The sequence below is a fragment of the Coregonus clupeaformis genome, chromosome 10 (assembly GCF_020615455.1).
Source record: "Coregonus clupeaformis isolate EN_2021a chromosome 10, ASM2061545v1, whole genome shotgun sequence".
In the NCBI taxonomy this organism is placed as follows: domain Eukaryota; kingdom Metazoa; phylum Chordata; class Actinopteri; order Salmoniformes; family Salmonidae; genus Coregonus; species Coregonus clupeaformis.
In genome coordinates, this window is record NC_059201.1 from 48,485,898 (window position 1) to 48,508,660 (window position 22,763).

The 22,763-nt window shown below is 44.7% G+C and overlaps 2 protein-coding genes across 3 annotated transcripts in view; both read right to left on the reverse strand.

Annotated features, from left to right (window-relative positions):
* Positions 1-22: 22 nt before the first annotated feature.
* slc25a20 (solute carrier family 25 member 20) lies at positions 23-6,563 on the reverse strand. Its single transcript, XM_041888574.2, has 9 exons — positions 6,252-6,563; positions 3,962-4,054; positions 3,721-3,848; positions 3,504-3,594; positions 3,131-3,248; positions 2,376-2,448; positions 2,062-2,171; positions 1,000-1,124; positions 23-712 (listed from the first exon to the last, which is right to left on the reverse strand). The coding sequence occupies exons 1-9, from the start codon at positions 6,351-6,353 to the stop codon at positions 650-652; spliced, it is 903 nt and encodes a 300-aa protein (XP_041744508.1). The 5' UTR covers positions 6,354-6,563; the 3' UTR covers positions 23-649.
* A 1,139-nt stretch (positions 6,564-7,702) lies between these two features.
* Positions 7,703-22,763, reverse strand: part of LOC121575456 (NCK-interacting protein with SH3 domain-like) — a 37,759-nt gene continuing 22,698 nt past the window's right edge. Inside the window, exons 3-13 of one of the 2 annotated variants that reach the window (XM_045223053.1) lie at positions 18,407-18,584; positions 18,039-18,114; positions 17,319-17,863; positions 15,828-15,998; positions 15,510-15,596; positions 15,178-15,316; positions 14,759-14,839; positions 11,119-11,247; positions 10,357-10,446; positions 10,014-10,186; positions 7,703-9,830 (exon numbers count right to left, since the gene is read on the reverse strand). In XM_045223053.1, the coding sequence (XP_045078988.1) occupies positions 9,615-9,830; positions 10,014-10,186; positions 10,357-10,446; positions 11,119-11,247; positions 14,759-14,839; positions 15,178-15,316; positions 15,510-15,596; positions 15,828-15,998; positions 17,319-17,863; positions 18,039-18,114; positions 18,407-18,584 (1,885 nt within the window). In that variant the 3' untranslated portion in view covers positions 7,703-9,614. Of the gene's footprint in view, positions 9,831-10,013; positions 10,187-10,356; positions 10,447-11,118; positions 11,248-14,758; positions 14,840-15,177; positions 15,317-15,509; positions 15,597-15,827; positions 15,999-17,318; positions 17,867-18,038; positions 18,115-18,406; positions 18,585-22,763 lie in introns of both variants that reach the window. The other variant, XM_041888585.2, reaches the window with a different exon arrangement.

Consider the following 22,763-nt stretch of genomic DNA (forward strand, 5'->3'; position numbering starts at 1 on the left):
CTAATTGGAAATTAGAAATAGATTATGATTTCATTGTATTTATTTACATACATAATGACACATACAAACATGAGACAATGGCCCAATGAGGGTTCTCCATGTTGTGGCATAAGCTACATCTGCAACAACCTTGGAGAAAAGTATGATTAATTCATTCAATAAATCAACTAACAATTTCCAATGCGATTATTTGGTTATTGGATCACAGTTTGGAATGAGACTATACAGGGATGTTTTAATGTCCTGGTATGTTTTAAAAGCCATATATTTTGTTTTTAAACACACACACACAGAGACAGACACATGGCATACTAACACACATTATACCCAACCTGTGAAAATGTACCTATTCCCTGATATGCAGACTCACTCTGAGTAAGTAAAGGCACATGTTCAATTCACACATTTTCTAATTAAAAACACTAAAAACTAATGCAAGTAAAACACCAAGGAGTGAGAACAATGTGTGTGTCCCCTCTTTGTCCACCTCTACAATGTGTGTGTCTTTCTCAGTCTGTATGCCAGTCAGATGTCCAATGTGTATCTCTGCGTAAGTGTATATGTTTGTGAGTACTGTTGGTGTCCATCGGTAATCCTCTGTGTTATTGAGTTCTGTCTCTGGTGTCTAAGTCTGGGCCGTGGACAGGGATCACAGACTGGGTGCTGCCCAGTTCAGGAACTTCATGGCCATTTCAAACCCAAGGAAACAAGCCTAAGGGAAGATAGATCAATGTGGTCACCATTAATTGACTTCATGAAAACTGTAACATTTCTACTGGCAAGGGGTGAGAGTATTATGACTGTAGAATGCAGGCAATATAAACATTTTGTACACTAAACCATACTGTTTATTCTGTGTATCATATGCTGTAATTACGTGTTAATAGGAGATCAGTGGCTGAGTATGGTGGACGTAGCATGTGCGAGTACCATCTCTGACTGACCAGTGAGTGTGTTGAGAGTTAACAGGCTGTATGTGAGTAGAGTGTGTGTACTCACTGCATTGGCGGGGAAAGCTCTGAGCATGACAGCGGTGAAGCCTTTGTACAGAGAGGCCACGCCCTCCTCCCTCAGTAGCTCTCGTAGAACGTCCCGGAAACCATTAGGGTACATCCCTTCAGGGGCTGGGAGGAGAGAAAGGGCTTCAGTCATACTACTGTTTTACACAGTACACTTAAGGCGTCCGCATGCTTCCCAGCCGAAACAGTTCTGAAGAGTTTGTGCATATACAGTATTATGATGACATTTTGTGACGCTTTTGTTAGTTTTGGACTTCGGTGAGGGTTTTTTCGGCTGTTCGGGCACACCATTTCTTTTCTGGAGGCAAGCCGAAGTTCGGAGCCGACGTCTATGCCCCTTCTTCGGTGATTAGTCAACAGTAGGGATTCTTCAATAAAGTCTTTGTTGTCATTCAACGAGAGACAACTTGTTTTCATGCACATTTTGTCATTGAGAAATCTTAGTTAGATGTCAAATTGCACGACTAAGATCTCCTCGGCAAAAACGTCAAAATGAATGACACATTTCTTGAGTTATCTTAGATTCATTCTGACTATTATGAGGAAGTGTATACTGTCTACGGCATTTCAAAATGGACAAACAGTACTATTGCCGCTTTTTCTCGTTTTTCAAGCGAAGGTCTTTTTAGGGAGAATGCGAGCACACTCGTTTGGTTCAGCTAGCCGAGTTCAGCTAGGCGCCAACCGAACTGAAGCATGCTGACGACTTTAGTCACTCTACTACTCTAAACCAAACAGACAGTACGGCTGGTCAGCTATATACTGTATACTACACTTAGAAAAAAGACAACACAAGACAGGTAAGACAGTAAGGGTTGAGGTTAATTCTATTTCAAATCAGGAAGTAAATTGAAATTCTAATTCTAATTCCATTTTTCCACAATGATTTTCTATGAGGAAAATGTAAAAGTGGAATTGTAGTTTCAGTTTACTTCCTGAATTGACTGAATTGAAATGGAATTGACTCCAACCTGGTAAAAAATACCTATTATACAGTATTTACACCAAAAATGGGGCAACGTCAGAAATGCCAAAGACACACCTGTCTGGTAGCGAGACTTGAGTACATCGGGGGGAATGGCCACGGCCCAGTTAAAGATTCCTGCCATCCCTCCAGCGAACAGAACACTAGGAACACTCAGCTCATTGGGGCTGTGGAACCAATCACCGATTAATTACAAACAATACACACATGCCGTGACATAAAGAAGTTACACGGCACACTGAAACAATAACACTGATACAAACAGCTAATCATACAGAGATTCACTAAACAGCTGTAAAAATATTTTGGGGTGGACAAAGACACGTGCTTAGGGTTTCATTTGCATACACACACAGTAAACACACATTCACCTTTTGCCCTCTGGTGTGAGGAGGCGCTTCAACCATTCATAGGTCATGAAATACATCCCACTGGCTGGCACGTCTGAGAAACCAAGTAACAAACTGTCAGAATTACTGGCAAAAACTCACAGTTGTGTCTTAACAACACAATCACTACTGAACACAAGTATCTAGATTCTAGATAAAGAGTTAGATATCAGAGACACGGGTATAAGACTTCCACTGAGTGTACAAAACATTAGGAACATGACATAGACTGACCAGGTGAATCCAGGTGAAAGCTATGATCCCTTACTGATGTCACTTGTTAAATCCACTTCAAATCAGTGTAGATGAAGGGGGAGACAGGTTAATTAAGGATTTTAAAGCCTTGAGACATGGATTGTGTAGGTGTGCCATTCAGAGGGCGAACAGGCAAGACAAAATATTTAAGTGCCTTTGAACGGGGTATGGTAGTAGGTGCCAGGTGCACCGGTTTGAGTGTTTCAAGAACTGCAACGCTGCTGGATTTTTCACGCTCAACAGTTTCCCGTGTGTATCAAGAATGGCCCACCACCCAAAGGACATCCAGCCAACTTGACACAACTGTGGGAAGCATTGGAGTCAACATGGGCCAGCATCCCTGTGGAACGCTTTCGACATCTTGTAGAGTCCATGCCCCGACGAATTGAGGCTGTTCTAAGGGCAAAAGCGGGGTGCAACTCAATATTATGAAGGTGTTCCTAATGTTTTGTACACTCAGTGAATGTTCAGTCAGTAAGTACCTCTCATGAGGGTGAGAGCAGTGCCTCTGTAGATTCCCCTGATCCCATTCTCTTTGTACAGCTGCTTCACACAGTCCATGGGCCCAGCATACTTCACCTCCCCTTTGGCAGCCTGGATCTGTACACACATCCACACATAACATGTGATGTAACCAACTAGGTTAAAACCCTGGGTCTTCTGCATGCCACAAGACTGCGTTAGCCCACAGAGCTAGGCAGCGCAAGTCTTCCGGTCTCTGGCCAGGCTCCTTATCACGTGAGTGTAGTTCACTGAACCGCATCTCCTTTGACCTCAGCCTGTTATCCTAAACCCAGTTAACCTAATCCTATTAACCTACGTTCAGTTCTGTGTTGTGTACTGTATGTTTCTCACCTGTAGGAGACACTTGATACGTTCTCCAGGGGCCATGATGGCTGTGGTGAACACGCCTGACAGCATGCCGGCAGCAAACAGCTGTGGATACCTGAGAAGGACAGCAGATGGTTATGCACAACACATACATACATACATACATACATACACCTGCCCGCACACAATTTCAACATTTAAAAAAATGGGGAAGACTTTCTACTATGGAACAATCACCTACGTAAGGACATCGTCCGGGGTTTTCTGTTGTAGTTTCTTGCCCAGGCCAAAGCCGAAGAAGCAAACAGCGAACATGGGTGTGACTCCAATGATAGGGGCTGCCATACCTTTATACAGGCCTTTGAACCCCTGTTGTAGAGAACATGAGAGAGAAAAGGAATGAATAAGAGAGCGCAAAGAGTGGTGAACAAACAAATACATTGAACGGAAAACCAAAAAGCCATTGGCCTACTATTACCCACCTCTTTGGCAAGGGTCTGTTTGAAACAATCAAAGGTGCCTCTATACAGGGGGCTCTCGCCAGGGCCGGGCACAGGCATGGTCTGAATACGCACCTAAGAGAGGAGGATATGAACAGACTCACCCTATAGGCCTACACACGACATTACTTATGTATAGAGGAAGATATATATATATATATATATATAGATATACACACACAGCACCAGTCAAACGTTTGGACACACCTACTCATTCAAGGGTTTTTCTTTATTTTCACTATTTTCTACATTGTAGAATAATAGTGAAGACATCAAAACTATGAAATAACACATGGAATCATGTAGTAACCAAAAAAGTGTTAACAAATCAAAATATATTTTAGATTCTTCAAAGTAGCCACCCTTTGCCTTGACGGCTTTGCACAGTCTTGGCATTCTCTCAACCAGCTTCATGAGGAATGCTTTTACAACAGTCTTGAAGGAGTTCCCACATATGCTGAGCACTTGTTGGCTGCTTTTCCTTCACTCTGCTGTCCGACTCATCCCAAACCATCTCAATTGGGTTGAGGTCGGGGGATTGTGGAGGCCAGGTCATCGGATGCAGCACTCCATCACTCTCCTTCTTGGTAAAATAGCCCTTACACAGCCTGGAGGTGTGTTGGGTCATTGTCCTGTTGAAAAACAAATGATAGTCCTACTAAGCCCAAACCAGATGGGATGGCGTATCGCTGCAGAATGCTTTGGTAACCATGCTGGTTAAGTGTGCCTTGAATTCTAAATAAATCACAGAAAGTGTCACCAGCAAAGCACCCCCACACCATAACACCTCCTCCTTCATACTTTACGGTGGGAACCACACATGCGGAGATCATCCGTTCACCTACTCTGCGTCTCACAAAGACTTGGCGGTTGGAACCAAAAATCTCCAATTTGGACTCATCAGACCAAAGTACAGATTTCCACCAGTCTAATGTCCATTGCTCGTGTTTCTTGGCCCAAGCAAGTCTCTTCTTCTTATTGGTGTCCTTTAGTTGTGGTTTCTTTGCAGAAATTCGACCATGAAGGCCTGATTCACACAGTCTCCTCTGAACAGTTGATGTTGAGATGTGTCTGTTACTTGAACTCTGTGAAGCATTTATTTGGGCTGCAATTTCTGAGGTGCAGTGAACTCTAATGAACTTATCCTCTGCAGCAGAGGTAATTCTGAGTCTTCCTTTCCTGTGGCGGTCCTCATGAGAGCCAGTTTCATCATAGCGCTTGATGGTTTGTGCGACTGCACTTGAAGAAACTTTCAAAGTTCTTGACATTTTCCATATTGACTGACCTTCTTGTCTTAAAGTAATGATGGACTGTCGTTTCTCTTTGCTTATTTGAGCTGTTCTTGCCATAATATGGACTTGGTCTTTTACCAAATAGGGGTATCTTCTGTATACCACCCCTACCTTGTCACAACACAACTGATTGGCTCAAACGCATTAAGAAGGAAAGAAATTCCACAAATTAACTTGTAACAAGGCACACCTGTTAATTGAAATGCATTCCAGGTGACTACCTCATTAATCTGGTTGAGAGAATGCCAATAGTGTACAAAGCTGTCATCAAGGCAAAGGGTGGCTACTTTGAAGAATCTCAAATATAAGATATATTTTGGTTTTTACTTTTTTGGTTACTACATGAGTCCATATGTGTTATTTCTTAGTTTTGATGTCTTCACTAATATTCTACAATGTAGAAAATAGTAAAAATAAAGAAAAACCTTGAAAGAGCAGGTATGTCCAAACTTTTGACTGGCACTGTGTATATATTTGTTTTTTGTTTAATTAAACTTTTCAAATTGTACAAACATATAGCAGTTGGATTATACACTTTAAATGCATATTAAGCACATAACCAAGCACACAGGATTAAGAAAGAAATGTATACATAAAAAATCGAAAATAAATTAATAAACCTTTTACAAGATGCATGTCTTATTTCCTATAAGTGGCTCATGTGATAATACATCTGTAATGACATGCCCGTCACTGTCATAGGGCTAAGGTAGTGCGGTATGACAGAAATGGCCATATAGGTCAAAGGTCTAATGTTACACTCCACCTCATTGAGTTGTATCAAATGTAAAGAACAACGACACTCACATCCAGTAACCAATTATACATCTGTAAACATACATTTTCATTGATTAGTTTGCTGAATGCTGCGTGCAGCAGACACCAATGAAAGTTATGCTCGTGAGGCATGCATAGGGGGCAATATATTATTAACAGCTAGCTAGTTGAGGAATTAGTTACTTTGAGAAATAAATAATTACTTTTATGGTATCAAGTGGATGTCCAGCGAAGACCAAGCAGACACCCCCAAAGCCCCCAGCAAAGAAGTTCTTCCCTGGACTTATCGCCTGCTGTTTAGACATGGTTTCTGTTCAAGAAAAGACAGCTAACAAGAAAAGAAAAACACAAAATGTTGCGTCGTTATGACCCGTAACTAGTTCAGAAAATAATTAGCTAGCTAACAGGTTACGCCTGTGTCGCTACTACCGGTTCAAATGAGAGGTATATTTCTTGACAGTCACCGTCGTGTTATCCAATGCAGACCTTTCACCCAGATATGTGCCCGGACCGAATTGGCTGTTACACAAATGCTTTGGTCCTTCTTCGTTTAGTGTCCGACCTTCTTCGATGAGGTTTAACGGCGGTTGGCATCCAATAAATGTTGCATTACCGCCACCTACTAGACTGGAGTATAACTCCCTTATACTTTGGAAAATAAATAAATATATATATATGTATATATATATACCCTACCATCTAACCCTACACTCACTAAAAAACAGCCTGAAAGGATGGGACATCACCACTTAACACCCTGTAACTCTTCTGATGTCAAATCTAGCACACCCAAATACCTCTCTGCAGCTGACACCACAACCTCTATTTTCTGTGACTTACTTTTTTATCCCTGCAGTGCAGTTGATAACCATTGCTATAAATGCCAAAAATCCAATCTTACTGAAACATATATCACTTGTTGGTTTATCCCTCTGCACTGGTACAGATCTACTACTCACACTACTCACACCATCCCCTTGACCCATCTTCCTCTACTTTCTCCATTGCCTCAGCATACAGTGGCTTGCAAAAGTATTCATCCCCCTTGGCATTTTTCCTATTTTGTTGCCTTACAACCTGGAATTCAAATGGATTTTTTTTTTGGGGGGGGGGTTTGTATCATTTGATTTACACAACATGCCTACCACTTTGAAAATGCAAAATATTTTTTATTGTGAAACAAACAACAAATAAGACAAAAAAACTGAACTTGAGCGTGCATAACTATTCACACCCACTCTGTCTCTCTTTTTCCCTCCATTCCTCCTCCGTATTCCAAGTATAAGTCTCCTTATGATAATACAGCACTTCTCCTGACCCTTGTAAAGGGACGCCATTTAACCAGCTGTCACAATCTCCATACAATCAGCACGAACCCCTCAGGATGTAGCGCTCAACAGTGCATCCCACATGTAAAGCCTTAGTGTCCGACCATAAACGCTTCATATTTTTATAGGCCTACACTACAGTAAGAATTAAGCATTTTCTCTCCCAAAATGTTTGACCATACTTTTTCAAATATAATTTCAAATAAATGGCAAACATTTGGTATTGCTAAATATGCTCCTGCATAAAAATCATCCTGATTTATTAAAATGTTGATATTTACCCCAAATATGTTCAGTACACTCACAAACAAAACTGGAACACTCACTGTTCATTGAGATGTTTATTAGTTGATTGTAAACATTAAGAAAATACACTTTGTTGCATCACCCCTCTCTGAACAACCATTTCAGATATATTTAATTGAGAAAATATAGTTCAATTGGTTTTATTACTATAACACAGTGGTACCTTAAGGGACAAAGGATGTGCAAACCTACAGGGACAATGATACAACCATACACATACACACACTTACGAAAATATACACAAACTGTATATAGACATACACATGCATTGCTTTATGCATGGACACTGGATAATAAAAACACATACGTCAGAGAAAATACACTCTGGTATATATATATGTTTATATGTGTAAACACTTCCTTTTAAGTGTGTTAAAAGGTATGTGTATCATGATGGCCACTAGACTATTTTGCCACAGAAACACTTCTCCTATTAGCTCTAACAGAGCCAAGTAAAAAGTAAAAAGAAGCTATGACACACAGAGAGAAATGGCTCTGATGGAGAGGGTGACTTAGAGAAGTCAGTAAGAGTGAGAGTTGCAAAGTTAAAAAAACTGGATATGTGTATTGTGCTTAATGCAAAACTGGTGGAGACTAAGATGCCCTTTGTGTCGTGTAGACTGATTCTCCGGGGTACTATAGTAAGGGGTTAAATTACAGTAGGGGGCATAGTGGAGTCCCATCCTAAGGATGGGACACACCATACTGTGGTAACTGACAGATTTCAGACCAAAATGATCAAGGCAAAGCAATCAATCAATTTAGGTGACAAGTCACTTAGTTAACCCCAGACTACAGTAAAAAAAATACTGACCAATCGAATCTTATCAATCCCTTATTATTTCATAGGAATAAATAACTAGCTTCCCTTTCAGAGAGCCATAGCTATACAGGAAGTTAGTCAAGGCTTAGTTTGTAGTAGCGGCGTGTTCCAGCTTGTTGTTACGTTGTACAGCCTTGTTATTACAGTACCGTTACGTTCCATCTACAGCAGAAGCAGCAGAGTAGGAGTTGTCTGGTTGAGAAGAATTTAGAGCATGTCATAGTTTAGCCATGCCTAGAGAGGAGGTTACTGTAGATAAAGTGTCGGGAAGAAAGCAAGGTAACAAGTAATGGCGAATGCAAGGTAACAAGTGATGGCGAAAGCAAGGTAACAAGTAATGGCAAAAGCAAGGTAACAAGTAGTGCTCAGTCAGAGAATCAAAGCCATTGATATTAAGGTAAATGAGGCTCATGTAGCAGCATTGCCATTGCAATAAATAGTGAGTATTAAACTAGCCTCAAAGCCTAGAATGTCTTGTTGTCAGAGGTCTGGTTCACCGGACACAGATTAAGCCTAGTCCATGTAGATTCTCCATTGAGCATGCTTTTTAGTCCAGAACTTGACTTAATCTGTGTCTAGGGAAACCGGACCAGAATGTTTCGTTATCAGTGTATTAGCTCATTTGGCTTTTCTTTGAACTGTCTTAGTAACATTCTGTGAGGCCATGCCTGGTGGTGAGGAATAAGAGTGAGTGATAAAGACACATGAATAGACAAAGTAAGAAGACAGTATAGAGTACACTAGTCCCAGGGTTACAAGGCCCTCCGTACACACCGTAGTTTGGTCCCTCAGTACAAGGGAGCACATTTAGAGCACAATGCAGTATGCTGTTGGGTAACACTTCACTTGAATCCTCCGTCATAAGAGCTACATAACATTATCATAATCATGACCTAACAGATGTAATAAACAGCCATGACAGCAGGTGTTAATCTCATCTCTTATGTCATGATTGTAATAGTGTGATGGAGGGTTGTAATAGTATGTTCACTCAGAAACTAAGTAGCTGACTACAGTCCTTTGTTAACCCTAGGAAGCTTCACAGTACCATCCCTCAGTATAAAGGAGCAGACTGCTGGATCATGAGTGAACTGTTATATTCAGTCCTCCTAGCTCTCGTTGATCTGAGGGAATTCCTTGTAGATCTCCTGCACTATTAGCTTATCCATCTGTTTGGCTGTGGCCCCGCCCTTTTCCGCTCCCAAGTCGTCCTCTCTTAGAATCCTTTGCAGCGCGCCCTGCAGGTCAGAGAGGCGGTGCCGGTGCTCCAGGTAGTCTGTGGAGCGCATGATGGAGTGCATGAGAGAGAGGTATTCCATTCTCAACTGGAAGGAGGAGAAAAAATAAAGAAAGATCGGAAGGCGAAAGAGAGAGTAAACGTGAGGTCATTAACACAGTCATTATACAGCGGATATTCACTTTCCTGTTCAGGATGATGATGTCATGGCGAGCGTGCCTGCTGGCTGGCCAATGGGAAGATGCGTGGTGTGTGTGTGTGTCAGTGTCACCTTGTCCCCAGGTGAGAGGTCAGAGATGCATCGAACAGTGATATCTATCATCACCATCATGTCCGTGTGGTAGAAGATGTCAGCGGAGTCTCGGCTGGCGAAGACATCCTGCAGGAACTTAAGAACTGAGTGTGGGGCAGGGGGAGCATGTTTAAAGACACACACAGGGTCATCTGAAGAGGAGAGAAAGACCAAGTAAGAGAGAGATAAAAGGAAAAAGGAGAATGTAAAAACAGAAAACAAATGGCAAAGGACAGAGTGGGTTGGGGAAAAGAATGAATGAATTGAACTGTATTGAATTTAATTGCATTGTTTAAAATCCATGTTAACAGGTGTGTGTCACCTCCTCGGTTTAGTAGCAGCACTATTTTCTCCGAAAAGAGCTTCACGTTTTTCTTGATCAAAGTCTGCATTATCACGTTGCTGCTGGGCACTGAGAGAGAAAGAACATATACACCTTAAAATAACATACACTTTACACTACCACAAATACCACGCCTCGAAGATCAAACACACACACAGTTAAAGTAATTCCAAATCTTTCATAAGAGGACTTGGGTCTCCTTTATCACAAAACATAAAGCAGTCCATTCCCCATTCTGACAGTACATTAAAGGGGCACTTTACAATTTCTTAACCTCACATTGATTAAATACAGAATTAACTGGTATGGTGCTGCAGATCATGATGAATATGAGGTTGGAAAGTAGTGAAGTAGCCCTTTAAAGTGGTAATCCACAGTTGAAACAATAACAAAGTGTTTACCCGCCAATGTTTTGGTAAAAAGCTGAGGGATGGGGCTGGAGAAATGTAACCACTCAAATTTATAGACAGATCTATGGATGCAAGGAATGACCATCCATGATATAACAATGATAATTTTAACCATGTTTTGAGGCTATACAGTGTTTGTTTACTATTACTTTGTTTACAAACACTGGAGTAAAACAATCTTATACTTTGGGTTCTGATGGGGTGCGACAGTTGAACTAAGCTCGAGGCATTTATAAGTTATATTCTTCAAAAATCAAGTCCAAAATGGATGTAGCAACTGCAGATTGCTAAAAGAAAAGGTGTTTGCTGTCTAAAGCCTTTGTCATCTCACCTGTGAGGTGCAGGTTGAAGGCCAGGATGAGGTTGACACAGAGGTCAGGGAGCTGTTCTGTGGGGTCAGAGGGAAGACCCTCCTCTACTACATCTAGAAGGAACTGAACAAAGCTAGCGTTTAAGTGCTCTGTGGAGGGAGGGATGGAGAGAGACAGAGAAAGAAAGAAAGAAAGAGAGAGAGCGAGAGAAAGAAAAAAGAAGAAAATATGTCTTAATTCTATCAATCAGTGTATACATTTTGGATACACTTTTGTTTCTATAGATTGTGATGTCACGAGAGGCTGTGTCCTGGAGGGACGTTACATCCCCCTGAGGTGGCTGCAAACCCAGACAGCTATGGCTCCATCTGCTGGTAGGGTCGGGAACTCCACCCCTCTATGGCCAATCTTCCCACGCAGCTGAAACAAATGAGGAGCTGATGAGCTGAAGGTTTGGGAAGGGAAGAGACACACTGAGGGGGGTGTGTGGGGGTGAAGAGACACAGTCTCCAACCTGGGCTCTCTGGAGAACAAGAGTGCTGCACGTCCACTTCCATGAGGAATATAAGGATTTGGAGATACTTACCTTTGGGAAATACTCACCTTTGGATATATGCACCTGTGGAAATACGTGAGAGACATTTGGAAGGACTTTTTGCTGGGTTGGCCACTAGCTGCAACGTGGACTACAGTAAGGCTGGGGAAAAGTTATCTGAGCGAAGTGAGAATTATGATTTTGGATGTGGAAGAGACATCCCTGAACGGTTAACCCTTAAAGAGCCACAAGAGAACAGAATTTTGTTATATTTTAGTTAATTTCCCAAGACCTATAATAAAATCCTTGTTTTGTTTGAACCTTGTCTCCTTGCACTACTTGAGCAATCCCGCTGAAAGCTGTGTAGCCTCTCGTGACGTCACAGATGGTGGAGAACACGGGCACGCTCAAGCGTTAATAGTGCATGTCAGAGGAGGATACCGAAGGTGTGATCACCCAGTTTTCCAAGTTGGCCGTAGGCTCCCGCCCGACTGAAATGGAGGACATATTGAAAGCCCTTGTTGCTGGCCAGCAAGCCCAGATGCAAGCAAATGTGGCTCTCTTGGAGGAGCAAAAGAAAGCCAACCTTCTGAAGGCAGAGGAATTGCAGTTGCAGAGACAGAGGGTGGTCCAAAATACCCGCCCAATAAAGGCAAGTGACTTTATATCTAAGATGGGGAGCTACCGATGACATTGAGGCATACCTGCATGCATTTGAGGCCACGGCCACTAGGGAAGCCTGGCCCAAGCAACAGTGGGTTGGTCTGTTAGCCCCCCTTTCTAACCGGGGAATCGCTGAATGCTGTCCGGGACCTGGGCCCTGACCAGGTTACTGACTATGATGCCCTGAAGTCTGAGATCCTCAGCAGATATGGACTCACAAAGTTTGTTATGGCCCAGCGCTTTCACAGCTGGACCTTCCAACCAGACCAACCTCCTCGGGCGCAGATGCATGAACTTGTCCGAATCGCAAGGAAATGGCTGGATCCGCAGAGGAATCCAGCAGCGGCGGTGGTGGAGGCCGTTGTGGTGGATCGTTACCTACGCGCCCTGCCTTATGAGGCAAAACGGTTCATCAGTCAACAGGCCTTGACCACGGCTGATCTGACCGTGGAAGCTGTGGAAAAGTACCAGGCCACAGCGGAGATGCTGAATGCTTCCCGAAAAGACCCCAGGAGTGCGGCCCCACCACAAATGGGAAGAACCCGTCCAAAGGACCCCAAGGTCTCGAACCCAGCCACGTCAGGACTTATCCCGGCTCCAGGGGGAGCCAGAAACCAGGCGGGTCCAAGAAGAGTACACCAGGAGGGGGAAACTTCGACAGTGTTACCGGTGTGGGGAGATGGGACATATCTCCTGGCAGTGTGGGAAACCAGCCGATGAACCTATGCCCACTGCGGAGTCCTCCAGCTCAGCACCCACACACCGTGTTGCCTCGCTCTTGGGAGTCGTAGATGGCGGCCCAGATCGACCCCCCCACCTGCCCGGTAACTGTGAATCACCATGATGTGGAGGCCTTACTGGATTCTGGTAGCCGGGCCACCCTGGTGCGTAAGGATTTGGTGGGCCCAACGTGTCTGACCCCGGGGAAAGTCCTCCCAGTTTCCTGTGTCCATGGGGACACCAGAGAATACCCCATTACTGAACTTACAATGACCAGCACACGGGGAACCATACACACGACGGCGGGGGTGGTTGATTCCCTCCCCGTCCCTGTCCTAATTGGACGAGACTGCCCAGCCTTTTACCCACTCTGGAGAGAGTCTCAGGAGAGGATAACCCGAGTACCTCGGAAACGGAGAGGCAAGACTCATCCTGGGAAGGCTCCGGTGCAATCCTCCGAATTACTCACTCCCGCCCGGGCTCTGATAGGGATGGCAGGTGCCCAGACCGACACAGAGACGGAGCTACAGAATCTGGACAAAGAACTGTCTGGTCTGAAGGGGGACCGCTGAGAGGTATCGTTTGTTAAAGCAACAGTTAGACATGAAGACAGAAGAATTAGATATCCTCCAGGCTAAACTCCAACAGAGCTCCTTCCATAAGCAACAGGAGGAGCTGGAGAGGCTGCGCAGGACCATCGAGGAGTGTGAGGAGACCCTGCGCAGTAGTAAGGAGGTCCAGAAGAAGGCAGAGGAGAAGTACAAGGTGTTGGAGAACAAGATGAAGAATGCGGAGGCAGAGAGAGAGAAGGAACTGAAAGCTGCTCAACAGAAGCTAAACTCTGCTAAAACCAAGGCTGATGCGTTCAGTAAGAAACTCAAGGAGAGACAACAGGAGGCTGAGTCCCTGGTCCTAGAGGTGGAGGAGTTGAAGAGAGAGCAGGCTGGCAAGCACCACGGCAATGCGGACGCCCTCTCCCGGCGTGATGCCTTCTTCGCTGCCTTTACCCCGACGAGGACGTCGGTCCCGAGGAGGGGGATGTGTGATGTCACGAGAGGCTGTGTCCTGGAGGGACGTTACATCCCCTGAGGTGGCTGCAAACCCAGACAGCTATGGCTCCATCTGCTGGTATGGTCGGGAACTCCACCCCTCTATGGCCAATCTTCCCACGCAGCTGAAACAAATGAGGAGCTGATGAGCTGAAGGTTTGGGAAGGGAAGAGACACACTGAGGGTGTGTGTGGGGGTGAAGAGACACAGTCTCCAACCTGGGCTCTCTGGAGAACAAGAGTGCTGCACGTCCACTTCCATGAGGAATATAAGGATTTGGAGATACTTACCTTTGGGAAATACTCACCTTTGGATATATGCACCTGTGGAAATACGTGAGAGACATTTGGAAGGACTTTTTGCTGGGTTGGCCACTAGCTGCAACGTGGACTACAGTAAGGCTGGGGAAAAGTTATCTGAGCGAGTGAGAATTATGATTTTGGATGTGGAAGAGACATCCCTGAACGGTTAACCCTTAAAGAGCCACAAGAGAACAGAATTTTGTTATATTTTAGTTAATTTCCCAAGACCTATAATAAAATCCTTGTTTTGTTTGAACCTTGTCTCCTTGCACTACTTGAGCAATCCCGCTGAAAGCTGTGTAGCCTCTCGTGACGTCACAAGATGTATACATTTGGCATCTAAAGCAATATCGTGGTGATATGTAAGGGGGTTAGGGGATATTGCACATACCGTAGTGGTGATAGGGCACATGCTCCCCCATAGAGAAGATCATAGTCAGGACCAAGGCTGTGTAGCACATCTTCTGATGCTCTGGGAAGGGGGGGGGTGGGCACACAGACACAAACACATTAATGAAAGAGATATAGAGGGGCACAGATATGCTACATAATAGAGACTAAATCAGAAATACTTGAGGAAGGACACAGAGGTCCCAAAGAGAAAGAAGAAGAGAAAGAAAGAGATGCCAGAGGAATAGATAGATACAGTAGAGAGAGAGAGAGAGAGAGAGAGAGAGAGAGAGAGAGAGAGAGAGAGGACAAGGAAGAGCGAGAGACGGGCAGATGGAGAGTGAGAGAGAGATTGAGAGAGAAAGACAGAGGAAGAAAGAGAGAAAGAAAGAAAGGGAGAGAGAGAGGAGGCCTCCTCACCCTGTGTGTCTGTCTGCATGTCTCTGGCCAGCTCCATGGGCAGGATGGAGTTGAGGAGGGTTGAGATAAGGGCAGAGTCCAGGCTACACATCGCCCCAAACACCTTGAGCAACAGCAAGCGTAGAGACACTCGGTGCTCCTGCACAGTGACACAGGAAGTAACACACAGTTACACATTGCTTACAACATGCCAGTGAGACATCACTCATCTATGATAATAAAGTACATTCATAGCACCAACAACACATTTAACAATAGTGCGGTCCTCTTGGGTGGGCAACAGCATAACAGTAGCAACGGTGTGGGAGTAAGTGACATGTAGAATCTCTTACCATCTGATAATAGGACACTAGTGACAACACTGGCTCAGCGTGGTTGACCCTGCACATCCTCTTACACACCTCTGGATCAGCATCCGTCTGGGGACACAAACACACACTCTCTTCCTTAGATTCAACAGTTACGAAAGGTCTCAGTGGTATTCTCACATTAAACCCCAAAAGGTAATCAATAAAAGTATTTGGCTTCGTCCCAAGCGGAACCCTATTCCCTATATAGTGCACTATATAGGAAGTAGGGCGCCATTTTGGGCACATCCATTATCCAGGTGTCAGTCCTGAGTCAAGTGTCCCCGAGTTCACGCGTCTCACCAGTATCTTCAGCAGCTCCTCCAGGTAACATGCGATGAGGGAGTGGTCTTCGTAAAGGGCCCAGCTGCGCTGCTGAGAGTCATCAACGTGACGGGCAAGGTCGCCTAAGATGACCTCCAGGCGCTGTTCATCGTGACACACTTGTCCCTGTGGCAATGCAGAACTCTGATCCTACAGGGAGAGGTCAGGGGTATTATGGGGTATGTTATGTGCACATGGAATCTGTTTGACCTGACAAAGATCCACATCAGATCGAAACATTGTCACAATTATAGTTGGTATAAAGAGCATTGTAGTTTGCAGGCTTTCCGGTTTCTTTGTGTAGTTTCTCGTCAGGTGCGGATGTATAATGTGACTTTCTAGAGCAGGGATCATCAACTAGATTCAGCCGCGGGCCGATGTTTTCTTGAGTGGATGGTCAGGGGGCCGGTACATAATTACAATTAATTTGTAGACTGCAAATTGACCACAAGAAGCCCAAACAGATATAATATTTGACTAAAACATAATCATTTGATACAACAGTAGCTAAGATGGGGAGACGTCTGTCCATAATAAAGCGCTGCTCTGCCTTCTTAACAACACTATCAACAAGGCAGGTCCTACAGGCCCTAGTTTTGTCGCACCTGGACTACTGTTCAGTCATGTGGTCAGGTGCCACAAAGAGGGACCTGGGGAAATTAAAATTGGCTCAGAACAGGGCAGCATGGCTGGTCCTTAAATGTACAAGGAGAGCTAACATTAATAATATGCATGTAAATCTCTCATGGCTCAAAGTGGAGGAGAGATTGACTTCATCACTACTTGTTTTTGTAAGAAATGGTGACATGCTGAATGCACCGAGCTGTCTGTTTGAACTACTGGCACACAGCTCGGACACCCATGCAGACCCCACAAAACATGCCACCAGAGGTCTCTTCACAATCCCCAAGTCAAGAACAGACTATGGGAGGCGCACAGTACTACATAGAGCTATGGCTACATGGAACTCTAGTCCACATCAGGTAACTGATGCAAGCAGTAGAATCAGATAGAAAAAACCTGATAAAAATACACCTTATGGAACAGTGGGGACTGTGAAGAGACACACACACAGGCACAGACACACATACACATGTGTGGTCCTCTGTAGCTCAATTGGTAGAGCATGGCGCTTGTAACGCCAGGGTAGTGGGTTCGATCCCCGGGACCACCCATACGTAAAAATGTATGCACACATGACTGTAAGTCGCTTTGGATAAAAGTGTCTGCTAAATGGCATATTATACACATGATAAGACACGCACTATACACACACTTGGATTTTGTATTGTAGATATGTGATAGTAGAGTAGTGGCATGAGGGCACACACTTAAAGTGTTATGAAATGTAATGTCATGTAATATTTTTAATTGTATATAACTGCCTTAATGTTGCTGGACCCCAGGAAGAGTAGCTGCTGCCTTGGCAAGTTAGTTGACATCCTACAACTACACGGTTACGTGACTGACCTTGCTCTCTACCAATGAGAGGAGGACCTTCTCTAAGGCAGAGGAGGCTTGAGGTAGGGTGGTCTGCAGGTGACCCACGACCACACCCACCGCCACGCGAGACAGCTCGTAACTCAGGCCCGTGTTCCTCCTCACTAGCTCGATAAGCTCCGCCCCTGTTGTCCCAGGGACAAGCTCTGAGTGAGTGGGGCTGCCGGGGGAGCTTTCAGCAACAGAGGGCGGGGCAAGAGGCCAGTCGGTTTCTGTTTGGTCCACAGTGCTGGACTGTGGTGGCAGAGTGGGCTGAGTTTGAGATTGGGGGGCATGGACCTTCTTTGAGGGAACTGATTGGGGAGAGGAGGCAGAGGAGGGCAGGTCGTCTGCAGGCGGGGGTGGGGGCTTCACACGGCTTGGCACTGGGGGCGGGGTGCTGGCAACGCTTGTCAGGCTGACATCAGAGGACACCACCGAGTGGGAGGAGACAGAGTCCAGGGAGGCGGAGTTGACCGAGGGGGACAGGCCAGACCCTGCAGGAGGGGCAGGGCCAGGAGGAGGAATGGAAGACTCTGCTGAGAAAGAGAGAACAAGGAAGCTTGGGAGAGGATAGAGTCAGTGTAGAAGTAAAGTTTCATGTAAATGGAATGAGTAGTATGTGTGTGTGTGTGTGCGCGCGCGCTCGTGCATGCGTGTGGAGAGAAGATGAGTAGCTGTGCATCTCCATGGTGATGGTGAGACAGTCACCTGGGCGTCGGCTGGCTCTTTGTTTCTCAGGAGGGGGCGGGGTTATGGGTGCTGCACGGCGGGACTGAGGAGGCACCTGCAAGAGATAACAGAGATAACAGAGTAAATATCAGGATATTTATGTAATAATAATAATAATAATAATATGCCATTTAGCAGACGCTTTTATCCAAAGCGACTTACAGTCATGCGTGCATACATTTTTGTGTATGGGTGGTCCCGGGGATCGAACCCACTACCTTGGCGTTACAAGCGCCGTGCTCTACCAGCTGAGCTACAGAGGACCACATATGTGCATGCACTTGTCTCAGGTTCCTCAAAAAATGGACAATGAAGTATTTTTCTTCAGGTGTGTACGAATTCAATACCTGGTAAAGCCCTTGAACATTGTCGGTACTCTCTGACAGGGTGCGGCTGATCCCATTGGGTGGTTGAGGGGTGTGGCTGAGGGACAGTTCGCTGGTAGATGAGGGCAGGCCCTGCTTGTGACTGGATAGAGTTGGACTTCGCCTTGACAGGGTCTCCTTCCTGTGATGGATCAACTTCCTGTTCCAGACAGACACAGAGAGAGAGAGACAGTGGCTATGTCTAAAACGGCATTTAATACTACTAAAATAGTGCACCAGGCTATATAATGAATAGTGGGCTATTTCAGATGCAGCCTATGAAGATAACTGATCAGAGAGAAACAATGCAGAAGATCCACCAATCAGGAACCTGCAGCATGAGGATTTTACATAACAGTGACCATTCAATATCAGACAACATGAGACTAATTTGCATGCATGGTTGTGTTTGGTATAACAATGGGAGCAGGGCCGTACACAGACCTTTCAGGGGGCAGGTGCTCTAAATGCCTCTGTAACCAAAACATTTTTGTTTAACGTAGGCCGATTTATTTCTGCAACACACTTCTCATCACAAACTGTAAGCAAGCTAGTTACAGTGCCTCCTAAAGACATGATTGTAAATGTAAATGATTAACATCGAGAAAAAAGGGTGGGCTCAAATACGGAAAAAACACATGAACTTCACGTGTACACATGTGAAGTGTTCCAAAAACACATGTTTTCATTTGATCTTATGTGAAGTTAATGTGATAACATGTGACAAATTGTAAAGCAACGTGATAACAACATGTGAAATTTCATGTGAAATCATGTGATTTTCCACATGTAAAATCATCAACTGATCATGACGTTGATGATTGATGTAAATCTGCTAGTTAGCTAGCTCGATTTATTTTACTCTATCATACTATCCAGGTCTGTGCCCAAACAGTTTGAGCTCCTACTTCTAAAAATCCACCTTTCCGAAATAAGTCTCTCACTGTTGCCGCTTGCTACAGACCCCCCTCAGCCCCCAGCTGTGCCCTGGACACCATATGTGAATTGATTGCCCACCATCTATCCTCAGAGTTCGTACTGCTTGGTGACCTAAACTGGGATATGCTTAACACCCTGGCCATCCTACAATCCAAACTAGATGCCCTCAATCTCACACAAATTATCAAGGAACCTACCAGGTACAACCCTAAATCCGTAAACATGGGCACCCTCATAGATATCATCCTGACTAACTTACCCTCTAAAAACACCTCCGCTGTCTTCAACCAGGATCTCAGCGATCACTGCCTTATTGCCTGCGTCCGTAATGGGTCCGCGGTCAATAGACCACCCCTCATCACTGTCAAACGCTCCCTAAAACACTTTAGCAAGCAGGCCTTCCTAATTGACCTGGCCCAGGTATCCTGGATGGATATCGATCTCATTCCGTCAGTAGAGGATGCCTGGTTGTTCTTTAAAAGTGCTTTCCTCTCAATCTTAAATAAGCATGCCCCATTCAAAAAATTCAGAACTAAGAACAGATGTAGCCCCTGGTTCTCCTCAGACTTGACTGCCCTTGACCAGCACAAAAACATCCTGTGGCGTACTGCATTAGCATCGAATAGCCCCCGCGATATGCAACTTGTCAGGGAAGTTAGGAACCAATATACACAAGCAGTTAGGAAAGCAAAGGCTAGCCTTTTCATACAAAAATGTGCATCCTATAGCACTAACTAAGTTTTAGGACACTGTAAAGTCCATGGAGAATAAGAGCACCTCCTCCCAGCTGCCCACTGCACTGAGGCTAGGAAACACTATCACCACCGATAAATCTACAATAATCAAGAATTTCAACAAGCATTTTGCACAGCTGGCCATGCTACCACTACCCCGGCCACCAGCTCTGCACCCTCCGCTGCAACTTGCCCATGTCCCCCCCGCTTCGCCTTCACACAAATTCAGACAGCTGATTGAAAGAGCTGCAAAATCTGGAACCCTACAAATCATCTGGGCTAGACAATCTGGACCCTTTCTTTCTAAAATTAGCAGCCGAAATTGTCGCAACCCCTATTACTAGCCTGTTCAACCTCTCTTTCGTAACGTCTGAGATCCCCAAAGATTGGAAAGCTGCCGCGGTCATCCCCCTCTTCAAAGTGGGTGACACTCTAGGTCCAAACTGTTACAGACCTATATCCATCCTTCCCTGCCTTTCGAAAGTTTTTGAAAGCCAAGTTAACAAACAGATCACCGACCATTTCGAATCCCACCGTACCTTCTCCGCTATGCAATCCGGTTTCCGAGCTGGTCATGGGTGCACCTCAGCCACGCTCAAGGTCCTAAATTATAATATAACCGCAATCGATAATAGACAGTACTGTGCAGCCGTCTTCATCGACCTGGCCAAGGCTTTCGACTCTGTCAACCACCGCATTCTTATTGGCAGACTAAATAGCCTTGGTTTCTCAAATGACTGCCTCGCCTGGTTCACCAACTACTTCTCAAATAGAGTTCAATGTGTCAAATCGGAGGGCCTGTTGTCTGGACCTATGGCAGTCTCTATGGGGGTGCCACAGGGTTCAATTCTCAGGCCGACTCTTTTCTCTGTGTATATCAATGATATCACTCTTGCTGCTGGTGACTCTCAGATCCACCTCTATGCAGACGACACCATTTTGTATACATCTGGCCCTTCATTGGACACTGTGTTAACAAACCTCCAAACGAGCTTCAATGCCATACAACACTCCTTCCGTAGCCTCCAACTGCTCTTAAACACTAGTAAAACTAAATGCATGCTCTTCAATCGAACGCTGCTGGAATCACCCGCCCACCCGACAAGAATCACTACTCTCGACGGGTCTGACCTAGAGTATGTGGACAACTACAAATATCTAGGTGTCTGGTTAGACTGTAAACTATCCTTCCAGACTCACATTAAGCATCTCCAATCCAAAGTTAGATCTAGAATCGGCTTCCTATTTCGCAACAAAGCCTCTTTCACTCATGCTGCCAAACATGCCCTCGTTAAACGGACTATCCTACCGATCCTTGACTTCGGCGATGTCATTTACAAAATAGCCTCCAACACTCTACTCAGCAAATTGGATGTAGTCTATCACAGTGCCATCTGTTTTGTCACCAAAGCCCCATATACTACCCACCACTGTGACCTGTACGCTCTTGTTGGCTGGTCCTCAATACATATTCGTCGCCAAACCCACTGGCTCCAGGTCATCTATAAATCACTTCTAGGCAAATCCCCGCCTTATCTTAGCTCATTGGTCACCAAAGCAACACCCACCCGTAGTATGCACTCCAGCAGGTATATCTCACTGGTCATCCCCAAAGCCAACACCTCCTTTGGCCACCATTCCTTCCAGTTCTCTGCTGCCAATGACTGGAACGAACTGCAAAAATCTCTGAAGCTGGAGACTCTTATCTCCCTCACTAACTTTAAGCATCAGTTGTCAGAGCACCTTACTGATCGCTGCACCTGTACACAGCCCATCTGAAATTAGCCCACCCAACTACCTCATCCCCATATTGTTATTTATTTTGCTCATTTGCACCGCAGTATCTCTATTTGCATATCATCTCTTGCACATCTATCATTCCAGTGTTAATACTAAATTGTAATTATTTTGCACTATGGCCTATTTATTGCCTTACCTCCATAACTTGCTACATTTGCACACACTGTATATATATAAAAAAAAAATTCTGTTGTATTTTTGATTTTATGTTTTGTTTACCCCATATGTAACTCTGTTGTTTTTTATCGCACTGCTTTGCTTTATCTTGGCCAGGTCGCAGTTGTAAATGAGAACTTGTTCTCAACTGGCTTACCTGGTTAAATAAAGGTGAAATAAATTAATTAATTTAAAATTACTGATTGTGATTTACCTCTGGGTAGTTCCACCTCAAAAAGAACAAGAAAGAGATTTCGGCACCCACCATCTCAGATTGTTCTGACATAATTTCTGTAGTTAGAAACAGATAAGATTAGAATTCCTGCAACATTATTTTGGTGAAATATATTTTGATCTCTGAGAAATTAAGCTAACTGATTGCACCCAAATTGGCCCTTTTCATTTATAGGATTAATATAATATTTAATAAATATAGTACCTAATATCCGATTTGGACAAAACGTCTTCCTAACAATGAGTAAGACATGAGGAATTCAAAAAAATTGCCAAAAGCCACCCACGGACCCACCACACCCTACCCCAACGGCAAGTGGCACAGTGCTAGCTGTGCCACTAGAGATGCTGGTTCGAATCCAGGCTCTGTCGTAGCCGGCCGCGACCGGGAGACCCATGGGGCGGCGCACAATTGGCCCAGCGTCGTCCAGGGTAGGGGAGGGAATGGCCGGCAGGGATTACATTGACATTTTAGT

What these genes read in the sequence shown, in the direction of transcription:
- slc25a20 (XM_041888574.2), bottom strand. Translation starts at nt 6,353, where the DNA reads ATGTCTAAACAGCAGGCGATAAGTCCAGGGAAGAACTTCTTTGCTGGG. An exon ending in CTCACACCAGAGGGCAAAAG is followed by an intron (nt 2,172 to 2,375) that starts GTGAATGTGTGT and finishes TTGGTTCCACAG; the next exon opens with CCCCAATGAGCTGAGTGTTC. An exon ending in GAGCTTTCCCCGCCAATGCA is followed by an intron (nt 713 to 999) that starts GTGAGTACACAC and finishes ATCTTCCCTTAG; the next exon opens with GCTTGTTTCCTTGGGTTTGA.